The following is a 27,383-nucleotide window of genomic DNA, read 5'->3' on the forward strand; positions in this document are numbered from 1 at the left end:
CCATCAGCGAACTAAGACTTCTCAGCTCGATTTACATTGCAGTGTTCAATATCACTTGAGATTGATGCAGGCATAATCGATCGGCCATATCAGGCTTAAATCAACCTGATTGTCTAATCTAAAAGCTTCCAAAAAGCATTAGATTGCAATTTTTTCAGATGTAGGTAAGTACCTACTTAACGTAACATACCTATGTACCTATATCCCAATAATACCAGTAGGTAAGTAAGTCTAATATCCAGACTTTTCTTCTATACTTTTATAATAAATCTGTAGAGAGGTCAATTCTGTACATGAAATATATTTTCAAAATAACTATCAGGGGGTGATTAGTGATCGATACTGATGCCAAAAATGCGATCAGTAAAATTTTTGTCTGTCTGTCTGTCCGTCTGTATGTTCCTTTTAGAAACAAAAACTACTCGACGGATTTTAACGAAACTTGGTACAATTATTCTTCATACTCCTGGGCAGGTTATAGTATACTTAGGAATTCCCACGGGAACAGGAATTAGCGGGAAAATCCTTTTGTATGAAAAATCTAAACGCTTGAAATTTGGCATGTAAGTACCTTAGTAAACTTAAAGCTTAGTTACAACAAGGAATTCCCGAAATTCCTTCTGTATGAAAAATCTAAACCGCTTAAGTTAGACGCTTGAAATTTGGCATGTAGGTACCTTCGTACCTTAGTAAACTTAAAGCTTAGTACAACAGGATATTGCAACATTTGTTTGAAAATATCTAAATCGCGTAAGATAGATGAAGGGGGTAAAACGGGATCCACGCGTACCTACGAAGTCGCGGGCGGCCGCTAGTCTGTAATAAATTGATCATAATCATTTCGCAGTTTAGTTTGAAAACGAACAAATAACAGTTTTTTTATTTAAACAGTCTTTTATCTCCCAAGTCGCAACGTGATCTAGCAATTCGTTATTTATCTACGAAATAAATATGCAAATTCACCACAAAATATCTACGATGCTGTTTTGATTTTGTTTCAAATGAAACATATTTGTTATTTGTAAGAAATACAAAAGTTTTATTTAAATTTAAAATGTGTTTACTGTGTTAATTTTATTCTTTTATTCTCTTTCGCGTTGGACCACAAAGCAATTGGTATGGATTTTAGTTCCAGGGATTATTTAGATCTTTATTTTTCTATTGAAACGATATTATGGTAGGTTATCTATTCTTGTTATCATCAAAATATTTGTGACTTCTGTCTGAGATTATCTCAGCTCGGAAGTTCCATTGTTGGAGGTAAGATCCTCTATAGTTGAGGATTCCAGGTAAAGTTCGCGTCCACCGCCTCCAGATCATCACTTTTCACCAGGAAGCAGGCCGCAGGCCTAAAAGCTTCTTTCCTCGTTGTGGATTTAAAAAAATATATTTTACTAGACTAGAGACAAAAAACCGGTTTTTGTCAATAAGTCAATTGAATAATCGATTCATTGTGTTCGATTATAATAAACGATATGTATGATCGTACCCAAAAAGTTATAGCCCAAAGACGTTAACAACGAGTAAAAAAAACTTTCATTCAAGTGTCAGTGTCAGCTGGTCACCTCCATTGTCAAATGTTGTCAAAGTTCTTCGAACTTGCCAATTTTTATTGAATGAAAATGACGTAGATTTGATACAATAACAATAATTAGATTGCATGTTGCTGTAATTGTATTGATTTGTTAAAATACTAGTCTGAAAAATAGTACCAACATGTTCTGCTGTTTAAAAGGATGCATCAATGGCTTCAGCCTTACGCCAAGTGTGCCAATTCGTATCAAAGAGAATCCAGTTCAGCTGGATACTTTGCATATGGGTATGTATGAGTTTATTACAATAAAGACACTATTCTTTGCTTATTTTCAAACAAACAGATTGAATGACACTGTACAAGTATCGAACTTTAAGCCTTTGTAACCCTACATTGGTAGAGAGAGGCTCATTTCTTATTATGATTGCATCCAGGACACGAAGTGGTCGTTGTAAAAGGTGGTCAACGCGTCTGTGGATCTGGATGCGCGCTGGGGAATGCCCCTCTGGTCCAAAACAAGGCGTATTTTGAAGTGAAGCTGCAGCAAGGAGGAGTGTGGGCTGTAGGCCTGGCTACTAGAGAAACGGACGTCAACCGTGTCCATGGTAAGCATACACTACGTCCAGAACAAAACTTAGGCTGAGTTACACCATCTAACTTTGACCGTAACCATAACGATAACTGGTGTTTTTTGTACAGAATTTGACGGAAGTTTGACGTTTGCAAAAGTTATAAGATGGTACAACCCAGCCTTAGTATGTGAATGTAACTAAAAATATCATAAGATTGACCTTAAATGCAAGAAAGTTAAACCCCAAGTTTTAAAATAAACAGGGGTCATCACAATACTTAATGAGTTTTATTTTTGTCTTCAACTAACTAGTCTTTCATTACAATTATTAAGGTTGAAAAATATAATAGCAAGCAAAGTGAACCAGAACCATGTGACTCATATCAATAAATGGTTTGCAAGGTCACGGTTATGCATTCATTTGGTCAGTGCAATCACAGCCTTCACAATGCTTGTTTTATAAACAGAGCACATTAGCTTATTTCATAAGCATTGCCAAATTAATAATTAGGACAGACATGAGTGTTTTGCTAAAAATTACAGCATAATGTTGTGAATTGCATTGTTTTAATTGATGAGTGAGTTTTACTATCATTTAAAGGTCATAACAGTGACATATTATGATATGTAGCTTTATCTTATGAATGGCTAACATATAAAATTATTTCTTGATTCAAGGTGGAGTGGACAAAGAGTCTTGGTGTTTGAATAGCGATGGCACAGTACGAAACGCAAACGTGGAACTGTACCACCTTACAGCTGCCCCACGAGACTCACCCACAGCGGACTTGCTAGTCTCAACGGGCTCTCCGAGCCACACCGAAAACGAAAAGACAAATGAAAACGCTACCACAGCTGCTACGATGCCGGTAGAGGGCGACACTATCGGCGTTGCTTACGATCATGTGGAGTTGAACTTCTATTTGAATGGCAAAAATATGGAGATCCCCGTCACTAACGTTAAGGGGACTGTTTACCCAGCCTTATATGGTAAGTAGAATTGTTTTCTTTTTATATTAAATAAATAAATAAAAGATATATTTATTTTTTCTTGAGATAAGATAAATATACAAAGAGTTATGGATACAATTTGAGAAAGTTATCCCTATAGAAAACAAAGCATTTGAGAAAATGGCTCTTTTGATATACAGCCAGCATGATGAGATGATTTACAGTGTTATGTTACCCTACTGTGAATTTTATATTGCAAAAATTAACAGCCAAAGATTTCTTATTGTATTCCTGGACAGGTTGCATGGTACTGATAAATTGTTTTATTCTAAGTCCAAACTGTTATTACAATTTGTAGCTACCCAAATTTTGGCAGGTTTTAGGACATAAAAAATATATTTTAATTATTTCCAGTTGACGATGGCGCAATCCTAGATATAAACCTGGACAGTTTCTTGTATCCGCCGCCTCCTGGCTACGAGAAGATTATGGTGGAACAAAGCTTGCTCTAACAAACAACAAACCTAGTAATATAAGAACATGAGTGTGCTGTGGACAATGGAACTCTAACGCGTGCTTTTGTCTCGTGATTCTTAACCTGCGGCTTTACACTGTATTTATATTTATAAGCTGATCTCAGTGTGTCGTCACTGTAGGCCTGTGCCTCTAGCACGAAAAACTTTCGACTTCGAATCGTTTGCGTATTCGAATCGCCATCAAAATTTAGTATGAAAACTTAAACAGAGCCCCGCTGAAAGTGAGCTTAGTATGAGAAATGGTAGCACGAAATTAATTTTGACAATCAAAATTGTCACGTTATCGTTGAATTCGATCGAATTTTATCGAATACCCAAACGATTCGAAGACGAAAGTTGTTCATGCTAGAGGTACTGAAGTAAAATCAGATTATGAAAGTATAAAAGAAGTCTATCTTTTGAGACTGCTTAATTTAAGTAATGATTCCCATGATTGTTTTCCACTTAAAATTTTCTGACTTACTAGTTTTGTATTTTATTTTTAAGAGGTAAAAGACCAGTCGTAAAATTTCATTGCATATCACTTTAAATTAACAAATTAATGAATAAATAACCCCACGTTTTTTTATTATTTGATATTTTATTCTACAATAATTGTTATTAAAAACCGAATTTCTTTCTCTCAATGAATGGGAAGTATTTTTTACATGTAGATAGGATAAAGCATAATTATTATGATTATGGTCTTATGGAATTCAGTGTTGGCATGCTTTGCTGAGCTTGAGTTGTGAGATTGTACACTGAACTTTAAAAAACCCCATTTATTCTAACTTTTTTGAAAAAAAAATGTATTCCATAAATATGATTTAAAACCATTTTTTCGATTGCAGCCTAAAACATTGTAAGGTCATATAATCATGCGTGAGCTATTTTTTGGAAGTATTTGTTATCTCATTTAAAGTACGTTTATGAATGAGAAGGATAGATTCCAAAAGGCTATATTAGAATACCGAATGACTTTTCAATCGTATGATGTCAATACTTAGGTACCTATCTAATTAATTTGGTATTAATTAATTCAGAAAAAAGTTAACTAACAATTGGGTATTTGACACCATTCGCCAATAATTCTAAACCACAACTTTTTTAAAAAGACACTTCTTTCTGGTCTTAAAAACTTAATTAATTTTTAATTACCTGTAAATTACGATTTTTGGTTGCATTATAATTGAAAAAAGTAGTTTCATTGAGTTGATAAAATTGTGACGTCACATGCTAGTATTGCCGTACAAAATCTATGGGAGAGTGTCGTTTTGACAGTTTTAAAAAGTACGTCAATTGATTGGTGGTGTCAAATACCCTATTTTATGATCGGCGCTAAGAAAATCAAATTATATTTGTATGTGAAGTAGGTACTATCGCCAACAGTGTTAACTGCCCATTGAAAGTCATGTCATCTCGTTCTATCGCAAAGAATCGCCATTTGATTAGAGCGAGAGCAAAAATGGAAATGGATAGCTAACAGTGTGGGCGTGTGTACATAAATGAAATTGTATTTCAATTGGATCTTGTACAACTAAACACTAAGGTGTGATATAAATATCTTTATTACCTACCTTAGTAATTGTTTAAGTAGTTTGTGTTAGTATAATAACACACTAATGAGTTCGAATCTGTGTATTATTAATTCTGAAACATAATTCTTAACATCAAAGTACTAGGGATTTATAGAATATAGCAAGTTAATGAGATATAATAAAATAATAAAGATCTCATAATTATGTTACACTGCACTCAAAATTTTGTTTGAATAACTAAGAATTTTACTTTAGATTTTTGCTTTAATTTTTATTTTTTTTAAATATATGACTATGTATTAATATGTACTTACATAGCTGGTATTACAATGTATTAAATTATATTTTTGTATAAAATTGTAACCTGTAATTGTCTAAAGACATCCAAATTAACGGGACCACACTCAGCATAAGCCAAGACTTACGCCAGCTAGATTCAATTTTTGATTGAATTTTATTAATTGAATATTATTTTGATCGATCAGACTTGAATATATCTTTTCTGAGACCGGTTCCGTATTTTCAAAGATATTCCTCCTACTCAAAGTGAGACGCTGCCCTGATCTACAGCAACGTATAGACAAAAGATTTGGAATCGGTGCTAAATAGATAGTAGTAGCAGGCCTGTGGGTCTAGACAAAGTGCAAATTATAATCGCAAACCAGTCGAAAAGTGGTCGAAAAGCCCCTTTTTTGTATGGAGTTTTGACGGATTCGATTTTCGATTCGATCAAAAAGTGCGTTTTGTCTAAGGGGGCTGTTCATCTCCGCGAGTTTACATCGAAAACAAAACACGCACGATGGCCCACCTACAGTGTGCTTACCATGAGTTTACGTTAGGTGTGCTCGCTAGCGAGTATGTCAAAAATTTCTATAAAGATTTTATTTCTTGAAAGTAGCCGCTAGGGGCGCTGCACAATATGTCATACATTAAAATGTCATTTTTTTACGCAGTCGCTAGCGAGCACAACTAACGTAAACTCATGGTAAGCACACAGGATACTATTCGACAAGGCCTCACATACGAGCGAACATTGACTCACGCAAGCGTATTCTTGTGTATGATGGAAGAAAATATAGAAAATGGTGTACTAAATACTGTGCAGTATTTAACTGCCTAAATAATAATAAAAACACAGAATGTACTTTTTTAAGTTGCCTCAAGACACTGAGAGGTAAATAAGTAGTTAATATTATTCATGATAATTCATGATAAATCATGTATTTCCTCCGCCATTTTCCGCAGTTTGGCACCTCAAGTCACATCATTTTACCGAAGTCAGCCCTATAGCTTCGGCGCAGTGCCGATCACTGACGTTTGTCAACAAAATTGTGCTTGACTCTTGAGACAGGCTAAATTACACCATATTGTTAATGACATTGAGCATATATTTTTTTAAATACCTTCGCGAAGTAAAACTTCTGTACGTAGTAGGTACTTATTATTATTCTGTGGTAGTAGTAATAGTAGCCCGACAGACTGCAGAATAATCTTGCAGTCATAGTTTTGTTTGTAGCATAGAACTTCATGGCTCTTGCCGAGTGAGGTGCGCGATAGATTTTAATAAAATATACCTACTTATACTTACAATATGTGAATAAAGTAATAAATTGAAGTATTAAAACAATACAGGACTTTACACAACTTTTTGATGTTAACGCGATGCCATAAAGGGTGAATAGGAACAGTTGGCGAAAAGAAAACACTCATTATTATTTTTTCCCGGAAATTGAAAGACGGATTTCATAATTTTCGCACTCGTAAAAATACCTATCTGTTGAGAATGTTGAATTTTCCGGGAAATATTTATCAACTCATTGTCAGTCATAGGTTATTGTTAACGTCTCTTGCAATCGTTTAAAATGTAAATTAATGCGAGATTGAAACTGACACAGTATTTGTCGGGTTTTTGATATTACTCGAATATGGTTTGCTCATAGTCACAGATTGATTACTAATAAGTTACTTCATAGTTGTTTATTTCAGCAAAATAATTTTATGGATGATCTTAGTCCAGTTACAGTAAAGTCATAACATTTTAACTTCAGCGATATTTCTTCGCGCTGAAACGGTCGAACCGTAAGTACATAGATAGGTAGATACGATATTACAATATATTTTATTTCTTTAAAAATTATCCAGCAGCTATTGTGTTTAATTAAATGACTAAATCTTCTTATTATTCCGATCAATCTATGTTTGTGTAAAATAACAGAGCTCCAATGTCGTAATCATATCTATATTAATTGGTGTATAATAGTCGTATGTTTATTTATTTATGAATTACATAACATGAAAATAAACAATTTAAAATAATTAAGGATTTCTTTTATTTACCTTCTTTATTATCTTACCTAAGGGTAACCGCCGTGGTCTAGGGCTACCACCTGCTTCAGACCCAGAGGTTCCGGGTTCGATTACCAATACGGGCAGATTTTCTGTTCGGTTTGGTAAGGCTTGTTCTAAGTCCGCATCTACCACCATCTTACCAAAGTCTGTCGCCTTAACAATATTAACGGCACTGTTGTGTTCCGGCAGTAAAGGTCAAGATAGCAAGTTACTATTTGGTCGAGGAAGCTCGCTTCCACCTTCGGCCTGATCATTACTTTCCATCAGGTGAGATGCAGGCCAGGAGCTTCGTCGCTGTGGATAAAAAAAAGGTAAAATATTTAAATGGGTTTCATTCATCTCATACGTAATCTTCATTCAACCATAAGGTACGACCCGTTATCTGGAACATACAGTCCATTCCTTATTCAGTCCATACAAAATCAGTGATAAGTTCAGGGCATTATCAGTTTTCACAGACCATTTGACTAAAGGTGAATTGGAGCAGAAGCCCGCGTTACTCGGGCTGCTCTGTTCGCGCGGACTGCATAAATCTGCAGGCAAATGTCCAGGATGTAATGCAGAGATCTATTTTTTACACAAGTTTTTATTTTTTATAATGATAGGTACTAGGTACTACCTATTTTTAAATGATACCTATATACCTCCTAAATTACAATGTCTAATTAATAGAGTCTGGAAGAGATCGCTTCCATGCGATAAGATCGCTGAAATGTGCAATTTTAGTATTTTGTTAGGTACTTTCTTCCATTTTGAACTTTTGTGTGGTGTGCATTTTACTTTAGTACCTAAACCTAATAAACTTGATTATGTTGCCGTTTTAATAATTCTAACATCAGTGTTAAGTTCCCTTCTATGATCTGAGGTGTTAAGGCACTGACTAAGTGGCCTACTTACCAAGTTGATATCGTCCTGAATTCCTGAAATGAAATGAAATGAAAATTTTCATTTCTCTTTTCACAGTAAACGTCCGTTTTGGAGACTAGTTTTTCCATTTATGTATATAGGTATGCTGCTCTACCAGAGGATTCTTTTATCGCCGCATGTTTTCCGTCGCACAAAATAGTCCAATCAACGAGGAGATTCGTTGTATGGAGACATCCGAATAATTCGTCCGTCAATGAAACTTGGCACATGGTGAAAGTAGGTAATATAGATCAGAGATATGCAAAAATCCAACAAAATTTTTTTTGGGAAGTTATGTTTTTTGACCTAAACATGAAAATCGTTAATAACTCTTTGTGTAAAAATTCTCAGCCTGAAATTCTTTCTGCATACGTACCTATGTACTAGAGATGAAACGGATATCCGGTAACTATCCGGTAGGCCGGATATCCGGCCTAAATTTAATATCCGGCCGGATACCGGATAGTAACTCACTATCCGGCCGGATACCGGATAATAAAAAACTACGACAATTTCCTTTGATAAAATGAAATACATTAATCTTTGAGATAAATGACAATAAAAAGGCTTATAATAATGACGGCTTTTATTTAAAGTCCAAAAAGTTACAAAAAAGCCATATTAAGGCCTTTCAAAAAACTAATTTCTTTTTCTGGGCTATTCACTCTAATGGCGAATACTAAATAAATAAATATCTATTAATGTCGAAAAACATAACATAACGTAGTCGGGTAAATATAGCCAATTAAAATGCTAAACAAAACTTGCTTTGCGAAGAGAACACTGCGATCAACTTTTATTGTACAAAGTTGTTAATGGCTATGTTGACTCGCCCTACCTTTTGAGTAAGGTTTTGTAGCGATGTCCGAGAGCGAACATGAGGTCATGTGATACATTTGCCATTTCTTCTTGCCGTATTAATTATGCGATGAACCGATTTATTCTAAGATCAATGAAATTGTATAACTCCAAATACGGTCAGTTAGATATTTTCAGCCTAAAACCAAACAAATTTAGGTTAAAACAGTAATTACCTAACTATTTACTGTTTTAACAATGATGCGATATTTCGAGTTTTAATTAATTGCCAAATTATAATACCGTATTTAACTTAGCATCCAAAAAAAAAAATTCTTTTTCTGTTTCTGTTTACTCAATTTCTATAAACGATACCTATGTAAAAACTATTTTTGAAAACTCTTTTGGCAAATGTGAAGTTTAATTTGTAACTCTACGTGTGTTATACAATGCTGTTTGTTTTCCTAACAATAAAATAAAATAAATAAAAAATAGGCGATCTTTTTTTCNCAAATTTCATCACTGTAGTACTTATAGTTTCCGAGTAAATCGGCTGTGACAGACGGACAGACGGACAGACGGACAGACGGACAGACGGACATGACGAAACTATAAGGGTTCCGTTTTTGCCATTTTGGCTACGGAACCCTAAAAACGATAACCCTCATTGAACACATCGTCAGTTCCCGCAGCCCCCGAGACTGCAGCAGCGGCCTGTGCTGCTAAACCCACTGGACTCGCTCACGCCGATCGGCAACGTGCCGCCGCCCTCCTCCGTCGGCCCGGTCACTGCCAAGCTCAACCAGAACGCCGTCAAGGTAAGGAACTCTTTAGTTGAAGAATTCGAAATGTATTTAACCCAATTTGAAAGAATAGTTTCTAATATAAAGCAAGACACAAATAAACAGTCGTACAACTATTTTTAGAGTACCTAAATACTTCCCAAAAAATATAATTTATACCTGAACGTTAAACATTTTCATGCGTTAAATAATTTTGTCTCTCACACACTTCCCCTTCATCCCTCTCGCATCCTGTCGTAAAAATTTACATAACGCCTTAGTTCCTGGACACATTTATTTCGAAATCTGCAATTTTGGCACCATATTATTTGGTGAAAATATAACTATCAATAAAAGTATCGTTAATTATTAAAACCACTCACTTTATTACAATCAAACGCTGCTACCATAAGCACTATTCGCTGGGTGCGAAGTACTAGGTGGGGGGGACATAATCTATCGCAGCGCTCATGGTGGTCAAAAGTAGAAATAATGTTAGCTCTGTCATCAGATGTATCTGTCAATGGCAAAGCGATTCTACATAATACATTTTAATATCATTAATTAATCGCATGAAAAGGGTCCTACTGGGAACTTAAATAAAAGAGTGGACTGTATTTCGATAGGGCTGTTTTAATAGCCGTTTACAATTTGGAAATAACTAAACTATACAACGTGGTAGTACAAAAATGAGTCACAGTAGTTGTTGTGCACAGATGTTTGCCTTATGATGAGAGCGTGAATTATTGAACTCTGCCCTTGTTTTGTTCTTAATTCTTCTACATCTCGGACTTGTCCAGCCAATACCAACAACTTTCCTTTAAATACGGTTTGTGGTTGGAATTTGATATTGTAACTCTCACAAACCCGGTCTTCAAAACGATACTCATTTCGATCTGAAAACGATATTTAATTTATTACTAGCGATACAGAAACATTTAAATATATTTACTGTTATATAATGAAACCGTTAAAGTAGCTTTTTCTTTTTGTTTTACTGTAAAACTACAACTATAAATGAAGTAAACAAACCCTGACACAATCAAAATTAAACACACTTTTTGGACTTACCTCATTTGATTTGAATGACCAAAATGATTTCAAAACCTTTTTTCCNAAAAAGTGTTGGATTCTTTTACATACATATTCTAAGTAGTACATAGGTACGTATACAGAAAGAATTTCAGGCTGAGAATTTTTACACAGAGAGTTATTAACGATTTTCATGTTTAGGTCAAAAAACATAACTTCCCAAAAAAAATTTTGTTGGATTTTTGCATATCTATGATCTATATTACCTACTTTCACCATGTACCAAGTTTCATTGACGGACGAATTATTCGGGTTACAAACGCCTCGTTGATTGGACTAAAAAGCCTATTTCGTTCCTACTACTAGGTATGTGTGCGGTAACGATACAAAAACTGCGTATTGGTAGCGAAATTGCAATATCTGTGAGGACGGCATTCGCGCTTTTTGCGACCACCGCTGGCCACTATCGCCCGATATTTCCAATACTAAATATGCCACGCTTTTGTTTCGACAATATTCGCGAATGGAAACCTGAAATGAAAATTATTACTATGGTATACAACCGCAATACGTAGTCGTAGGTATACAGCGTAGTAGAGCGGCCGCCCGCGACCTCGTACGTGTGGATCCCGTTTTACCAGCGTAGGGATTGAAGTTTGCGAAATCCCGTCTTAGTGAGCACCTACGTTCTAAAAGGAACCCCCATGCAAAATTTGAGACTCCTAGCATTAGCATAGCAGATTTCGTGATGAGTGAGTAGATTCTTTAATTAATGGTCTCATTACATAAAGGGTGAATTATTTTAAAACGTTGATTAATAAGGAAGTAGTGAATGGTGCTCGCTGTTTTACCGAATGAACAAGCTATGAGTTCAATAAACCAGCATAGGTACCTCACTAGGGAAAAAGGGGGCTGCTGCCTCCCGTGAAAATTGTTAACCCCTACATACCTTTAAATACTTTTGATTAATTAGATTTCATGTTCTGATAACTACGTGATTTTTATTTTGTTGATTAAACAAAAATGTACAACTTGTGCATTGCATAAGTCTCTTATTATCTCGTGATTAGATGTTAATTACTGATTATTGTAAAATAATCGTAGTATGTTTTTTTTAAAACGTTAGCTATTAAAAAATAAAACCGACTCCAAAAAACCTAGGTACACTAAAAAGTAGAAAAATAATTACTAATTACCTACTTATTTATTAGGACGAATTAATATTTATAAATAAATAAAAATAAATAAAATAAATAAATTGTTTATTTCTCTCTTCACAAAGTAGGAAACATGCGTACTTAAATACAAGGTCTTATAATAGTAGTCTTAGCTTAATTCCTATCACTTGTGAGAGACTGGTGCCTGAAGTAGGTTTCAAAGAAACCTGTGACACAGGTCGCCAGGCCCCCCCACATTATTGACAGTTGGAGCATACAAGATACGTATCGATGTATACATACATAGTACAGCGCAGTTGCAATAGTAGTATAAGGAGAAAAAAAAAAGCAAAAAAGTAAGAATAAGCACATTAAACAAAAAATTATCGCGTAGCCCAAGGAAATTTAGAAACAATTCCATCCATGCACATGGACTAGCGTAAGGCTTATAGTGTAGGATGATTGCAGATTGTGTTTGTGAGTGAAGTTAGTGTGTGCGTGCGTGAGTGTGTGTGTGTGTGTGTGTGTGTGTGTGTGTGTGTGTGTGTGTGTGTGTGTGTGTGTGTGTGTGTGTGTGTGTGTGTGTGCGTGCGCGTGACGTATTTATGTAGGTATACCATGATTGATACTTCTGGAGTCGGTGCCAAGATTATGAAACATGTAAAGTTTGCCTGCACCGACTCCAAAAGTATCAATCATGGTATACCTACATAAATATTAATTCGTCCTAATAAATAAGTAGGTAATTAGTAATTATTTTTCTACTTTTTAGTGTACCTAAGTTTTTTGGAGTCGGTTTTATTTTTTTTAATAAAATTTTACTTATTTCTTGCTTTTTAGTTAACTAATTATTACCTTGATGTTACCACTGAAGGTAGGCAGTACATTGAGACCATATTCTTCATGTCTAGTGTAAAATAATATTCCCTACAAAATACAGGTTACCATATAGGAAACCTAAAAAGACCTTAAACCGTCAGCCCACCTTAAAAACATGAAAGAATACAACTGTTGGTCTATTTGTACCTATAATATTTAAAGAATCATCCTCCAACTCCTAAGCATTAAGGAGTTGTACCTACCATGACCAGTTCATCATGATGATGAATATCTGATGTAAACACTTGAATAACTTTAGAAACTATACTTATCTATAAAATTAAAAGAATTATCTTCCAATTCCTAAGTATTAAGGAGTTTTACCTTCTATCATCAGCTCATCAATATTAGATGATGATTTCCAGGAGCAAATACTTGAATAAATTAAGAAAAAGTTTGAAAAACGATATACGTGCCTATAAAATTTGAGGGTTGCCCTCGATTTCCCTAGGATCCCATCATCAGATCCTTACTTGGTGACAATGGGACCACCTCAGAAGTGTACCCTATCGAACAAAAAAAGAATTTTGAAAATCGGTCCACAATTGACGGAGTAATCGGTGAACATACATAGAAAAAAAAATACATACAGTCGAACATATAACCTCCTCCTTTTTTGAAGTCGGTTAAAAATGATATTCTACCTAGGTATTAATAAATAGTTATGTTACATGAATGTAAAGAATAACTCAGTGATGCACATTAATACTTAGAGCTAATTACTTAGGAAATATTAGTCTATTTAGCTACTAATTCATAAAATAGCACTCAATCATAAATAAATAAATAAATAAATAAATATCCTTGGACATTTTACACTGCACTTCTAGTCCCAAACTAAGCAAAGCTTGTACTATGGGTACTAGACAACGGATATAAACATACTTAAATACTTTTTTTTTGTAAATACATACATATTATACATAGAAAACACCCAGTCCAATACAAACAAATATGTTCATGCACACAAATGTTTGTACTGTGTAGGAATCGAACCCGCAACCTCCGGAATAGTAGTCCGTTTCGAACCACTACACCAAACGGCCGACTCAATGTAATAAAATCCATTAAAATGTTTATCTTATATTTTTCCTCTTATAAAAAGTGAAAAACTGAACAAACAAGTTGAATAAAGTATGAAGAAACATTCGATTAATACGATAGCGCTGTTGGTGGTTGATCCGGAATTATTACTGAGATAAGTTAACCTAAGTACTTACTAATGTATAAAAAAAGTCAACTTACATTGTTTGTTTGTTTGAACACACTAATCTCGGAAACTAACTGGTTTGATTAGAAAAAAAATGTCAATTTTAACGATAACATCACGCTACCAATAGGAGAAAATTTTGCAAAAACGGGAAAATTATTCAGCCAATTTTCACGCGTACGCAGTCGCGGGCATAGCTAGTTTTTTGTAATTAGGTGATTGTCACTCTATATTTAAGTAATAAAGTCTTATTGGGATTATTTTAATGCAATAACAATGATAGCTCCGTGGGGTGCGTTGCTGGTGTGCGCGACCGCGTTCCTGAGGATCGAAGCTCAGTCCACTGAGCTGAGGGTGGACATCACCCAAGGGCCAGTCATAGGCTACAAGGTTCCCGATACTGATGTGTTCGCATTTAATGGCATTCCATACGCTACCGCACCTACGGGAACCGACAAATTCAAGGTAAGCTAAGAAAATAAATACGTAGAAATTATGTAACATGCTTAATTAAAAAATCGAGAATAATTTCCACATATTTACACTATGTTTACAGGTAAGACTTAAAATGCTAAATTGAGTTATTGCTAGAGTTGACTTAATTACGATTTAATTATAACGAAGTACGAATATATAACATTTTATTATTAGGAATTTGGCGTTGAATACTCAGATATAATTTTTAATATTTCTCCATATTTTAGGCACCCCTGCCACCACCAACATGGACCGAGCCTTTCGAAGCCAAAGACAATCGTATTACTTGTCCTCAACTATTATTTTTGGATAGAAATATCACAGAAGACTGTCTCATTGCAAACATATATGTCCCTGACACAGAAGCGACCAACCTTCCTGTGTTGGTTGCAGTTCATGGAGGAGCTTTTCAGATAGGCTATGGAGATCTCGATAAACCTGTTAGCCTGGTCAATACTAAGAGACTGATTGCAGTCAACTTTAATTATCGACTCGGAGCGCATGGATTTTTATGTTTGGGCACAGAAGATGCACCCGGTAACGCTGGAATGAAAGACCAAGTCGCTCTTTTACGGTGGGTGAAAGCGAACATTGCCGCTTTCGGTGGAAACCCTGATGATGTCACTGTCGTTGGCTGCAGTGCCGGCGGTGCTTCAGTTGATCTTTTAAGACTTTCAAGTACCACTGATGATCTGATGAGTAAAGCCATGCCAGCTAGCGGTGGTAATGCCGGCTCATTCGGCATTCAACTTGATCCAGTGGCAAATGCAAAGTTCTATGCAAGTGCTTTGGGTTTCGAGAATGTTGAGGATATCGCTGCGCTTGGTGAATTTTACAAAACTGCGCCTCTCCTAACATTACTATCTAGACCGGAGCTAATTTCTACCCGACCGGATTCAAATGTGATATTCGCTCCGTGCGTTGAAAAAGATATTGGTGTTGAAAGATTTCTTGAAGATGCTCCTGTGAATATATTGAACAAAGGCGAACACAAAAGTATGCCATTACTGTATGGGTTTGCTGAAAAAGAAGGTCTAATACGATTGGGTAATTTTGAGATATGGAGACATTTGATGGACGCCAAGTTTTCAGACTTCTTACCGGCTGATCTTGAATTTAGCTCGGAGGATGAAAAAGAAGAAGTGGCGAGCAGAGTTAGAGAATTTTACTTTGGAAATCAGACGATAAATGAAGGAAGCATATTGGCTTACATTGATTATTTCTCGGATGTGCTATTTGCATATTCTATGCTGCGGTCAGTCAGACTGAATTCCAAAGGTAATAATAATAGCCCAACATATTTGTATGAATATTCTTTCTATGACGAGAATACGCCGATTATACCTCATACAAATGAGCGCGGGCCGGACCACTGTGACCAGTATACTCCTATATTTGACATCGATGAGACTGATATCTCTCAAGAGTATAGAGACATGATAGCCGTGTTAAGGAGTATGCTTATTGACTTCGTTACGACTGGGTAAGTTAGAGTAGATCTACTCATTCATTACTTTTTGCCAGCACAATTCTGGATGTCGCGATATTTGGTAGTTTTTCTGTTAACGTTAATATCAAGAATATTATTTAATACGTACATTTAGTCATCAAATGTGTTACTAATAACACGTACCTAAAGCTGCTACGACTCAAATTAGTAAAGACTGTTAAAGTTGGTTAACATCAGTCACAAAACTATAACGTATTTTCCAGTAACCCAGTGGCTGCCGGTTCAGTACTGCCTCCGTGGAGCCATGCTGACGCGACCAGGGCCCCACACGTCTACTTGGGAGTCAACGTGACCCTCAGGGGGCCACTCAACCAGGAGCGTGCTGAGCTCTGGGACAGCATATATGACCAGCACTACCGTACACCCATTTCTCCTGGTAACACTGCCTCTATCACCAGAATGGTCAGCTCTCTATGGATCCTGTACTCAGTAGTCATCTTTATTATGTAATGGAATATGCAGTTACAAAAACAACAGGCTAATATTATTATCTTAAAAGGCAAATGACGATGAGATTTGGCCAAAGATAATAATATCTGATAATTTATAATTTAGGAATTCAATATTACGCAGCTGCGCAAATAGCATACACTCGAACTCGTACCTATTTACTATAAAAGAGCTTTAAAAACATTTATCAACAACAAAGTATAGAACGACAGTTGCGTAACTCAATTTTCTTTATAAGAGCGTGCGTATTTATTATTTCATTATTTTATCAATTAAAGGTATTTTATCAGAACATTAATGACACAAGGTTTTCCAAATCAATCTATCAAAGTTAAGACAAGCTGATTATCCGGCAAGCTCTAAGCTGACTTCAGTAATACAGTAATCCCACCAATGCTTACTCATTGTCGACGTGGGGTCAAGATTAGATATCACAGTTTTAAAGCAAGTTTAGATTTTAGGTATTATTTATTGTATGTTAGATACTAAAGTAGTTTGTTGAAAAAGAGTCTAAATTAAGAGCGATTACGCATTGCTCTTATTTGAATACTAATATTACTGCTTTCTTCGGAATTTAGGACCCACTGTTTTCCTCAAATTCGTAAGCCGTACGTAATCGCTCTAAAACGTACTCTGTTATTTATAAGTATTTTAAGTTTTAGGACATTGTAAATATGAGTATGTATAGAATAAGTCTAAGTCTGCTGCGCATACTTTTTCCTATCCTGAAATAATTTAAAGACTTATTTTTTCCTGTATTTGATGTTTCTCCGTTGAGTTAGATGGTAATTTAGTCGTACTGAATGAGTTCAAGATTTTTCACGAAATAATAGAATGTCCATACGTTCATATTGGGAAAAGACGTGCTGTTTAATCATTAGTTAGCTAGTTTTTACCGTTGCTATTGTTCCGGACGCGTTATTGCGGCAATCCGTTAAGGCGTCAGCGGCGGGCGTGACGAATGCGGCGGACACGCGGAAAATTGGAAAAGCGCTGGCGGTCACATGCAGCCGCGGCCGCCCTAGGGCTGCTGCGCATACTTTTTCCTATCCTGAAATAATTTAAAGACTTATTTTTTCCTGTATTTGATGTTTCTCCGTTGAGTTAGATGGTAATTTAGTCGTACTGAATGAGTTCAAGATTTTTCACGAATAATAGAATGTCCATACGTTCATATTGGGAAAAGACGTGCTGTTTAATCATTAGTTAGCTAGTTTGTAGTTTATAAAGGCTTATTTTTTCCTGTAATTGGTGTTTTTTCGTTGAATTTAGATTGTAATTCAGTCGTACTGGATGAGTTTAATATTTTACATGAAATAGTTACTAGCTAGATATTAAACTTCAATTCATATTGGGAAAACAGGGATTTTTTAACAAGTTTTCTAGTTTTTACCGTTGCCATTGTTCCGGACGCGTTATTGCGGCGATCCGTTACGGCGTCAGCGGCGGGCGTGACGAATGCGGCGGACACGCGGAAAATTGGAAAAGCGCTGGCGGTCACATGCAGCCGCGGCCGCCCTAGGGCTGCTGCGCATACTTTTTCCTATCCTGAAATAATTTAAAGACTTATTTTTTCCTGTATTTGATGTTTCTCCGTTGAGTTAGATGGTAATTTAGTCGTACTGAATGAGTTCAAGATTTTTCACGAAATAATAGAATGTCCATACGTTCATATTGGGAAAAGACGTGCTGTTTAATCATTAGTTAGCTAGTTTTTACCGTTGCTATTGTTCCGGACGCGTTATTGCGGCAATCCGTTAAGGCGTCAGCGGCGGGCGTGACGAATGCGGCGGACACGCGGAAAATTGGAAAAGCGCTGGCGGTCACATGCAGCCGCGGCCGCCCTAGGGCTGCTGCTCGAACTTTTTTCTATTCTGTGGGCTGAGTGTGAGTTTACATCAAAAGTCCTCACTAGTGAGCGAGTTAAAAAAAAATGAAAATTTTAGTTCTTGAACGTTTCCGCTAGGGGCGCTTGTCATTTTTTTACGCGCTCACTAGTGAGGACGTTTGAGTAAACACACACTTAGCCCTCTAAAATTATTATAATAAGGCTTATTTTTACCCTGTGGTTGGTGTTTCTTCATTGAATTAGATTGTATTTACTCGCACAAGATAAATTCTATAGTGAAAATCTTCTCAACTGGCCCACATCGTTTCAGCCGATGATGATGATATGAATTTAAAGGAAACTAAAATATGCATCTTAAAACGAGAGTAGTCAAAAGAGCTATTAAAGCTACTGTAAATTGTTTTACGTTCCACGCAGCCCTGGAAGCGGCATCATCAATCTCATATAATAGAGCTAGGCAACAGCGTTTGATTGGAATTTGTGCGTTTGCTCTGCCAATGTTTCTTGCTCTGTTTTCCTTCTCTATAAAGCGTGTCTTTAGTGCGAGCGGCGCAGGAGCGGAAGCGAGTACAGCTTGTATGACAACTCGACAAAAATCTATCCAAAGATCAAAAGTTGAGATTGTCAGCAGATTAATGAGGGTCAAATTGGGCAGTTAGCTTATATTTATTACGAGCAGTAGGTATTTATGAGCTTTCACACGCAAAATTCTACCTAGATTACAAAATATACAGCAGTCTTTGAACCAATTTTATAATTTAGGTAAGTTGTTCTTATAGGTCATCATCATCGTCATAGCCATTCAGCCATAGGACGTCGCGTCCCTTGCTGGACATAGGTAGGTAGGACCTATTGTAGAAGTAATTTAATTAACATAATTGATGATTACACACGAAGATGACATCAGACAGGAGCTAGTCGAATCCATTATGCCCCACTGTGACACACCAATAAGATATGGATTGATGACAGATTAATTAATGGTAGGAAGACTTAATCAACCTATTTGTCCGTTAAGTTAAAAAACAGAAGATATTTACTCACTAATAACTCTAGGTATAAAGGCATGCAGTCTTACCTTAGCGAGGATGAAATTCGGCGCGCTCATATTGTCAGCACATCCCGTGCCTATTTCCAACTCAACTAAACTGTTTTTTAAACCGGAACAACTAAAAAGCTTTTCGAGTGAGTTTCAATGCTCGTTCAGCAGTTTTGTTCGACGCATCCACAGTACAGACACGGGCATCTGTGCGATGTATTACTGAAGTTGTGATAGTTAACGTTTTATTCATTTGAGTTTTTAAAAAGATAGACAAAAAACGCCATCGACTACGAATATCGTAGAATTACTAGAATTCGTAGACGATGGGTACAAAACATAAGACTTCAACGCGTTATGTTAGGGTAGTCCTAAAAACCATGACTTTATGCACATGCCTAAATTCACTAATCAAAATTAAATGTACATGTATTTATTTGTGCCTTGTAATCCTGCCTCCAATTACATTATTCTTTATTCATTGTTTTTAACGACCAACATACATAATTCGTTTTATTATTCTTTCCATCACACGAACTCACGAAAAATGATCCTGTAAAAGGCTGAAAAAAAAAAATGTCACAATCAGTTACTTACCTATGTAAAATTTATTTTGATTTTGTTTATCTCCATTGAAGAGTTTTTTGTATAGCAAAGATTTCCATGCGTACGAATTTGCTGGTAAGTTGTTTTTCCTGGAGCCGCTGAAATATTTATTAACTGGCTTTGCCAAATCTATTACGAAAAGTTACATTTAGCTTAATTAAATTAGCTGTAACAGTACTCAGGGTATCAAGTGGCGTTAATAAATTTGTCGGGATTGTAAAGGGATTCAGTAATTGGTTTATCATTCCAGCCCGTACATCAGGAACCTGATCTAAGTTTGTCTATCCCGGTAATCCGGATACCCGGATCTGGGGAACCGGGCATAAAGTTCGTCCAAGGGGCTTGATCAAACTTGTCCGCTAAGATGAAACAATCTCTTTACTAGTTTGGTTTTTAAAACACTACAAACAGTATTCAATGATTGTTATGAATATCATTTAATTACCTAGGTACTCTTTATTTTAAATAGCAATGAGTCTTTTGTCTGAGTTTTGTTTTGTTCACAAAAACTTAAGTAGGCCTATGGAAACGTTTAAAAAAAAATCGATGTTAGCTCTGTATCTGTGGGAACTCAACATTCTTGTGAAACAAAAGGTAAAATCACCCAAAAAAAGATTTAAATCAATTGATTTAGATTACCTATTTTAAACAAAGCAGACTGTATTCTGACCAAACCATCATTACTGTAACTCGTATTCACCCTGTCTCTAGGCGACATTACGGTGCAGATTTTAACAGAAATTTCAGATAAATTTATGCCGTGAAATGGCACGGAAAGCTCTCGCTAAAGCGCCCTGATGGCACTCCACGGCGTATTTCACGATAGTTCCGATTTTCCCAAAACTTTATTCAGCGATGAAATTTAAAACGAGCGTGTGCAAATGGTGCGATGATCTATGAAATTACTTATACATCCATGGTACTGTTCAATGCAATTTAAAAATACGTTTATAAAAAACTAGCTTTCCGCCCGCGGCTTCGCGCGCGTGGACCCCTGGACCCTATGTTTTTCCAAAATAAAATTTAGCCTATGTTACTCGTGGATAATGTAGCTTTCGAATGGTGAAAGAATTTTTAAAAACGGTTCAGTAGTTTTTGAGCCTATTCATTACAACCAAACAAACAAACAAAGTTTTCCTCTTTATAATATTAGTGTAGATACTGAATTTGTAATCATATAAAAGTTTTACGCTATATTTAGATATTGCTATCGCTGCTATCATCAAAAAGGTAATATGTAACAGACTCAACCAACGCACATAACACGTCGTCATTCCGAAATTGTCTCAATTATACGAGAAACATGATGATATCATCATTGTAATGACTTTAAAAGCCTTGAAAGATGTTTTGTTTATAAACTATAGGAAGGACTGGTTAGAAATATGGCTAAGTCATTGAGTAAATGTAAACCATGATATTTTAAAAATACTTATAGGTACGTAACATTTATGTACGTATTTTAACTAGGTATTATTATCCCGACAGCCGTTCAGTTTTGCCAATTTATTTTTCGCGCAACTCTCATAATTTTTCTTACAGAACCTTTTCTTAAAAACACAACAAAAAAGAATTAGAGAAATCGGTCCACCAGCTGTTCACATAATATGATGCCGTGACTAAGGAAAATATGGACAAAATTTTATATTATGTATTAAAGACTAGACTTTTCATATAACGATGGATATCTCAACGAAAATCGAACTATAATAACAACTTTAGGCGCCGATTCATAGTATACCTTTGTAGTGAAGTTTGTTTTCAATATGACATACGAGAGACGGGTCTTCTCACCCAGAAAGGGGTCTGTTAATAAATTGGGCTGTGTATCGGGAACACGTCTCGATATTGGCTTCCCTATTACAGACCACTATCGTTATAGATTGTCTATATTTAATGTGCAGTTTGCGAGGAAACAGTCTTGCAAAGGTAGAGCTCGTGAATAAGAGAGATTGCACAGAAGTCAGAAGTGCATTGCATTTTTACGCAAGGTTTGAACTTTGGAATAGGTACAGTCAGCATCAAATAAGTATGTATTTCGTGCGTGACACCCAAAGTGGCCAAAAAGTTTATAACATAGATCTATGTGTTGTCTTATTGTAACAAAGACGTGTTGCAAAGTTATTGGCTAGTTTGGGTATTACAAACTATTTGAGGCTGACTGTAGTCTCTACAGCAGATTTTGATTTGACGTTGCAGTTACATGGTTATTTATTTAGGGTACCTTTATGAGTACTATATACAAATACGCCACAAAAGTTTTGCTAAATTCGTATTCGTAGTTTGTTCTATAGTTAATTAATAAAATATAGCAGTTATACCTACTCAAACATTTCTAGTTTTTCTTCAAAAACATTAAAGAGCATCTACGATCAGTGTGATTTCTATGATATTAGCGGTCTATGGAGCTCTATTCTTATGACAGGACGTCAGGCCCGGTGACGGGGCGGCGGTAGAGGCATATTAAATATCATTTATCTATTATGTACCCGTACACAATACAGCGGTCTCTACAGCAGAGCAAACTGTAGAGAATGGTATGGTATTATGGGGATAATAAAATGATCATTTCCACTTGTGCCGTTGATAATTGCTTACATCTAAATAACTTTAACTTATAAAAGGCTGGTTGTGCACTCACCCTATATGCTGAAACCAATGTATCTTTATAGAATTTGCAGTGATTTCTGTTGCTGCTATAAATAACTAAAAATAATACCGGCTCCTACCCCCGTACAAGAAACATAGACAAAAAAATAGTACTGGTATTCAAAACTGGTGACTCCGACTCGCACTTGCCGGTTTTAACGCTGACCGTTGAACCGTGTGCAATAATAAAACCAAAATATTAGTGGGAAGTGTTCTTATATTTATTGTTTCTACTTACTTCTAAGTATAATCACTCCCCGAGGACCTTCGCACCTTGATGAGGGTCGCATCTCTCGAGGACGATTTTTCGTGAAAAAGCCTCGTGTCGAATACTCGTTGATTTTTTACGTGACTCCGTGGTAAGTCCTTGACTCGTCCTTTAAGTCCCAGAGGAAAAACTTGACCGAAATTGACGCATCAAATGCTTAAGAAAGGTCGAAATTTTCATAATAACATAAACGAAAATTATAGAATCATCTCTATGTACTTAATAAGCACATTTGCTATTAAAAATAAGTACCTACTTAATGTGCTTTTTCATTTGCTACAAAAATGTTGACCGTAAGTTTTAGCCTCGCACCTTAAACTGGCATTCTATCTTACTTCTCGCACTGTCGCTGATCATAAACCAAACTGATGTTTTCCAAACTTAGTGTTACATGCAATGTTGTTGGTGTACTCATAAATTGGGCTTATAAACTAACTTAATATATTTTTTTAATGTTAAAATGTTTATTCCACTGCAATTGAAAAGTGGCAAGTTTAAAAGTAATTTTACAGATCATTGCCTAATTTGCACACGCTCGATTGAGATTTCATCGCTAAATAAGTAAGTAAAGTTTTAAAAAAATCGGAACTGTTACTGCAGTGAAAACCAGGAAAGCTTTAGCGAAAGCTTTTTTTCTGGTGCAAAAACTACTGACATGTCGGTCGTATGGATGTAAATCCAAGGAAAGTTAAAAAATAAATGTCTCGTCTAAAAATTTAAATACATATAATCAAAGAAGAAATCCTGCCAGTCGAGCATTAACTATACATTTGCCGAGGTCATGGCAGCACTGACAGGAAGTGGTGCTGTTTTAGGTAAAGTCTGATAAAGTTAATTTAAATAAAAAAAAAACAGCATAGCAAATTAAAGTTCGGAATGCCTAGCAGGAGGCGGCGGCGGCGGCGCGGGCGCGCGGTAGTGGCGCTCGTAGATGGCGTCCCAGAAGCGCGCGCGCTCCTCCAGCAGCGCGCCGCGCAGCCGCAGCGTGCGCGCCAGCGACATGTGCGGCGCGCCGCCCGCGCCCGCCGCCGGCCACGCGGGCAGCGCGGAGCCCGCCGGCACCGGACTCCTGGGAACAGGCAAAATAATTATGTAGTTTAAGCCTAAATACTGAGCGTTAAAATGTTTGGAATTCAATTGAGGATAGCTTACCCCGTTGTAATAAAGTTGAGCCATAGTTCTCTCATGACTTTCTTCATGTTTTTCAGTTCTTCAGAGATATTGCTCTCGTCACTGCTTTGCCAATTATTTTCTTCTCCATCAAATACAGCCTTGCTTTGAGCACCATGAGTTGCTCCTCGCACGTTCTTGGTATAGGCTACAATAGGCGTAGAGTCTTCCACAAAACTGTATTCATACAAAAATATTTCATCGTGTCCTGCTTTCACGTGCATGTTCACAGCTCTTAAAGTAGGGTACGTAAAAAATAAATCTGAGATAAAATCTACGTATGACAACACCGATTCTTCATCTGCACTGACTGGTTTATTACCGAAATAAAACTCTTTGATTTTTTTGATGACTGCTGCTTTTTCATCTTCACTTTTAAACTGTAAATCTTGCGGTAGAAAAGCAGAGAAGTTCTCATTCATTTTATCTTTCAAAAAGTTAAATGAATGGATTTTCATTAAACCCTCCATTCCAGTAAAACCGTACAGTAATGGCACTTTCCTATAGTTTTCATTCTTTAAAATATTGTACGGGGACTCAGTAAGGAAAGCACCTTCCGTATTACGCTCTACACATGGTGAGAACACAAAAGTGAAGTCAGTTCTGTCAAGAAAGGGGTCCGATGTCAACACGTCATAACTCGCTGTGGTGTAGAACTCTTCCAAAACGTACACGTCATTTACGTTTTCAAAGCCTTTGGATCTAGCAAAGGTTTTTGCATTTTCTAGGGGATCAACTTGAACTGAAAAATTGGCCAAGTTAGATCCACTTTCTGGAATTACTTTATTAAATAAGCCTTTTGTTANGCACCGGACTCCTGGGAACAGGCAAAATAATTATGTAGTTTAAGTAAATACTGAGCGTTAATTTGGAATTCAATTGAGGATAGCTTACCCCGTTGTCATAAAGTTAAGCCATAGTTCTCTAATTACTTTCTTCATGTTTTTCAGATCCTCTGAGATACTGCTCTCGTCTTTCTGACTTAGCCAATTAGGTGCGTCAAATACAGCACTAGTTTGAGCACAATGGTTGGCTCCTCGCTGGTCCTTGGTATAGGGTATGACAGGCGTAGAATCTTCAACAAAATTGTATTCATACAAAAATATCTTGTCATGTCCTGCTTTTACGTGCATGTTCACAGCTCTTAAAGTAGAATATGTGAAATATAAATCTGACATAAAATTTATGTAAGATAATACAGATTCTTCATCTCCAATGACTGGTTTTTTACCGAAATAAAATTCCTTGATTTTTTGGACCACTGTTGCTTTTTCTTCTTCACTTTCAAATTGTAAGTCTTGTGGTAGAAAAGCAGAGAAATTCGCATTCATTTTATCTTTCCACAAATCAAATAAATCAATTCGCAGTAAACCCTCCATTCCAGCAAAACCGTAAAGTAATGGCACTTTTCTATAGTTGCCATTCTTTAAAATGTTGTATGGGGACTCAGTGAGGAAAGCACCTTCCGTATTACGCTCTATACATGGTGAGAACACAAAAGTAAAATCAGTTCTGTCAAAAAAGGGGTCCGATGTCAACACGTCATAGCTCGCTGTAGTGTAGAACTCTTCCAAAGCGTACACGTCATCTACATTTTCAAAGCCTATGGATCTAGCAAAGGTTTTTGCATTTTCTAGGGGGTCAATTTGAACTGACCAAGGGGCTAAGTTAGATCCACTTTCTGGAATTACTTTATTGAATAAGTCTCTTGTAGTGGGCGAAATCATTAACAGATCGACGGCTGAAGAGCCGGCACTGTAGCCTGCTATGGTCATATCTTCTGGGTTTCCCCCGTAGCTTGCTATATTCTTTTTGACCCAATGTAAAAGTGCTACTTGATCTTTCATTCCAGCATTTCCTGGTGCCTTTTCAGTGCCTAAACAAAGAAATCCGTGAACTCCGAGGCGATAGTTGAATGTTACTACAATGACTTTCTTGCTTCTTGCTAAGTTTTTGGGTAGAAACAGATTTCCAAAGCCGAGTTGGTATGCTCCTCCGTGCACATATACCACAACTGGTAGTTTTTTTTGGTCGGTGTCAGGGACGAAAACATTTGCCACGAGACAGTTCTCTTTTTCGATCTTATTTGGGAACATACTCGTAGTATTATTAAGCGTGGCTTGATGACATATAATAGTATCATCTACGGCTTCCAAAGGGTCTAACCATGCTGAGGCAGGAAGAGGCGCCTGTAACAAATAATATAATGCACGTGTAAGGTACTGGTACTACACTGTATAGGTAATTATGTTAAATAATATTACTTCGATTATTTTACTTTAGATGTTATAATTTCTTTAATTACATTTCATATCTATCGCATGACGATAACACAAGACATTTACTATGTTGTTGTGTACGGGCTACTGATTTCTCTACTAAGGTTATTTAGAATCTTTTCCTGCTTTAAACCAATAAATCATTCAATTTACTGAATTATTTTACCTTTACAAACAACCACTTGTTTACGCAATATTGTACTTCAAAAAGGTGTATCAATTATAGATATCAAATAAATAAAATGACACTAGATGATAAACATTTATCAATTGTTAAAATAAGCAGCTGCTCATCTCATGTAAAATTATTATATTTTCAAACTGTAATAAAGAATTGTCTAGACAGATTATCACACTATCATTAGTCGGCAACTGCACAAAGATCTAGGGTTTAGGATTTTTTAAAATGTTTTCCACTCGTAAACTTATTAACTACTAAACACTTGACTAAAATTATTTTTGTATTTTCATTACAATTAATATCTGTCAAGGATGTAACTAGGCGTTGAGTTGAATATTGTAAGTAGATAGATACCTTAAATCTGTCAGCTCCCGTAGGCGCTGTAGCATAGGGGATCCCGTAAAAGACGAATATGCTGTCGCCGGGGTCCTTGTAGCCCTTGACCGGGCCTTGCGGGCTGCGCACCAGGCGCGCCTCGCGCTCGCCACCCTCGCCCCGCGCGCCCAGACACAGGCACAAACACAGCACCAGACCGCTCCGCATGCTGTCACTACAGATACCGAACTGATCAAGCGTACACAGAACGCGATCATTATATTATCGTTGTATTTTATTCATCATGTCGCCGCTAGACGATAAAGTAAGATAGTGTATCGGCTGGCCACTAAATGCGGAGTGAGTTT

The 27,383-nt window shown here is 36.4% G+C and overlaps 3 protein-coding genes across 3 annotated transcripts; 2 read left to right on the forward strand and 1 right to left on the reverse strand.

The window, feature by feature from the left end:
- Positions 1-1,556: 1,556 nt before the first annotated feature.
- Positions 1,557-4,631, forward strand: LOC114355736 (SPRY domain-containing protein 7). Its single transcript, XM_028308730.1, has 4 exons — positions 1,557-1,819; positions 1,969-2,139; positions 2,784-3,095; positions 3,471-4,631. Exons 1-4 carry the CDS (start codon positions 1,717-1,719, stop codon positions 3,566-3,568), a joined length of 684 nt encoding a protein of 227 aa, XP_028164531.1. The 5' UTR covers positions 1,557-1,716; the 3' UTR covers positions 3,569-4,631.
- A 9,857-nt stretch (positions 4,632-14,488) lies between these two features.
- Positions 14,489-16,662, forward strand: LOC114355761 (esterase B1-like). The gene is made up of 3 exons (XM_028308778.1): positions 14,489-14,687; positions 14,927-16,182; positions 16,413-16,662. Exons 1-3 carry the CDS (start codon positions 14,499-14,501, stop codon positions 16,657-16,659), a joined length of 1,692 nt encoding a protein of 563 aa, XP_028164579.1. The 5' UTR covers positions 14,489-14,498; the 3' UTR covers positions 16,660-16,662.
- Positions 16,663-23,051: 6,389 nt separating this feature from the next.
- On the reverse strand, positions 23,052-27,373 carry LOC114355675 (para-nitrobenzyl esterase-like). Its single transcript, XM_028308640.1, has 3 exons — positions 27,055-27,373; positions 25,135-26,429; positions 23,052-24,139 (listed from the first exon to the last, which is right to left on the reverse strand). The coding sequence occupies exons 1-3, from the start codon at positions 27,241-27,243 to the stop codon at positions 23,935-23,937; spliced, it is 1,689 nt and encodes a 562-aa protein (XP_028164441.1). The 5' UTR covers positions 27,244-27,373; the 3' UTR covers positions 23,052-23,934.
- Positions 27,374-27,383: the final 10 nt, after the last annotated feature.

The sequence above is a fragment of the Ostrinia furnacalis genome, unplaced genomic scaffold (assembly GCF_004193835.3).
Source record: "Ostrinia furnacalis isolate ACB-3 unplaced genomic scaffold, ASM419383v2 OfSCF2491, whole genome shotgun sequence".
Classification (NCBI taxonomy): domain Eukaryota; kingdom Metazoa; phylum Arthropoda; class Insecta; order Lepidoptera; family Crambidae; genus Ostrinia; species Ostrinia furnacalis.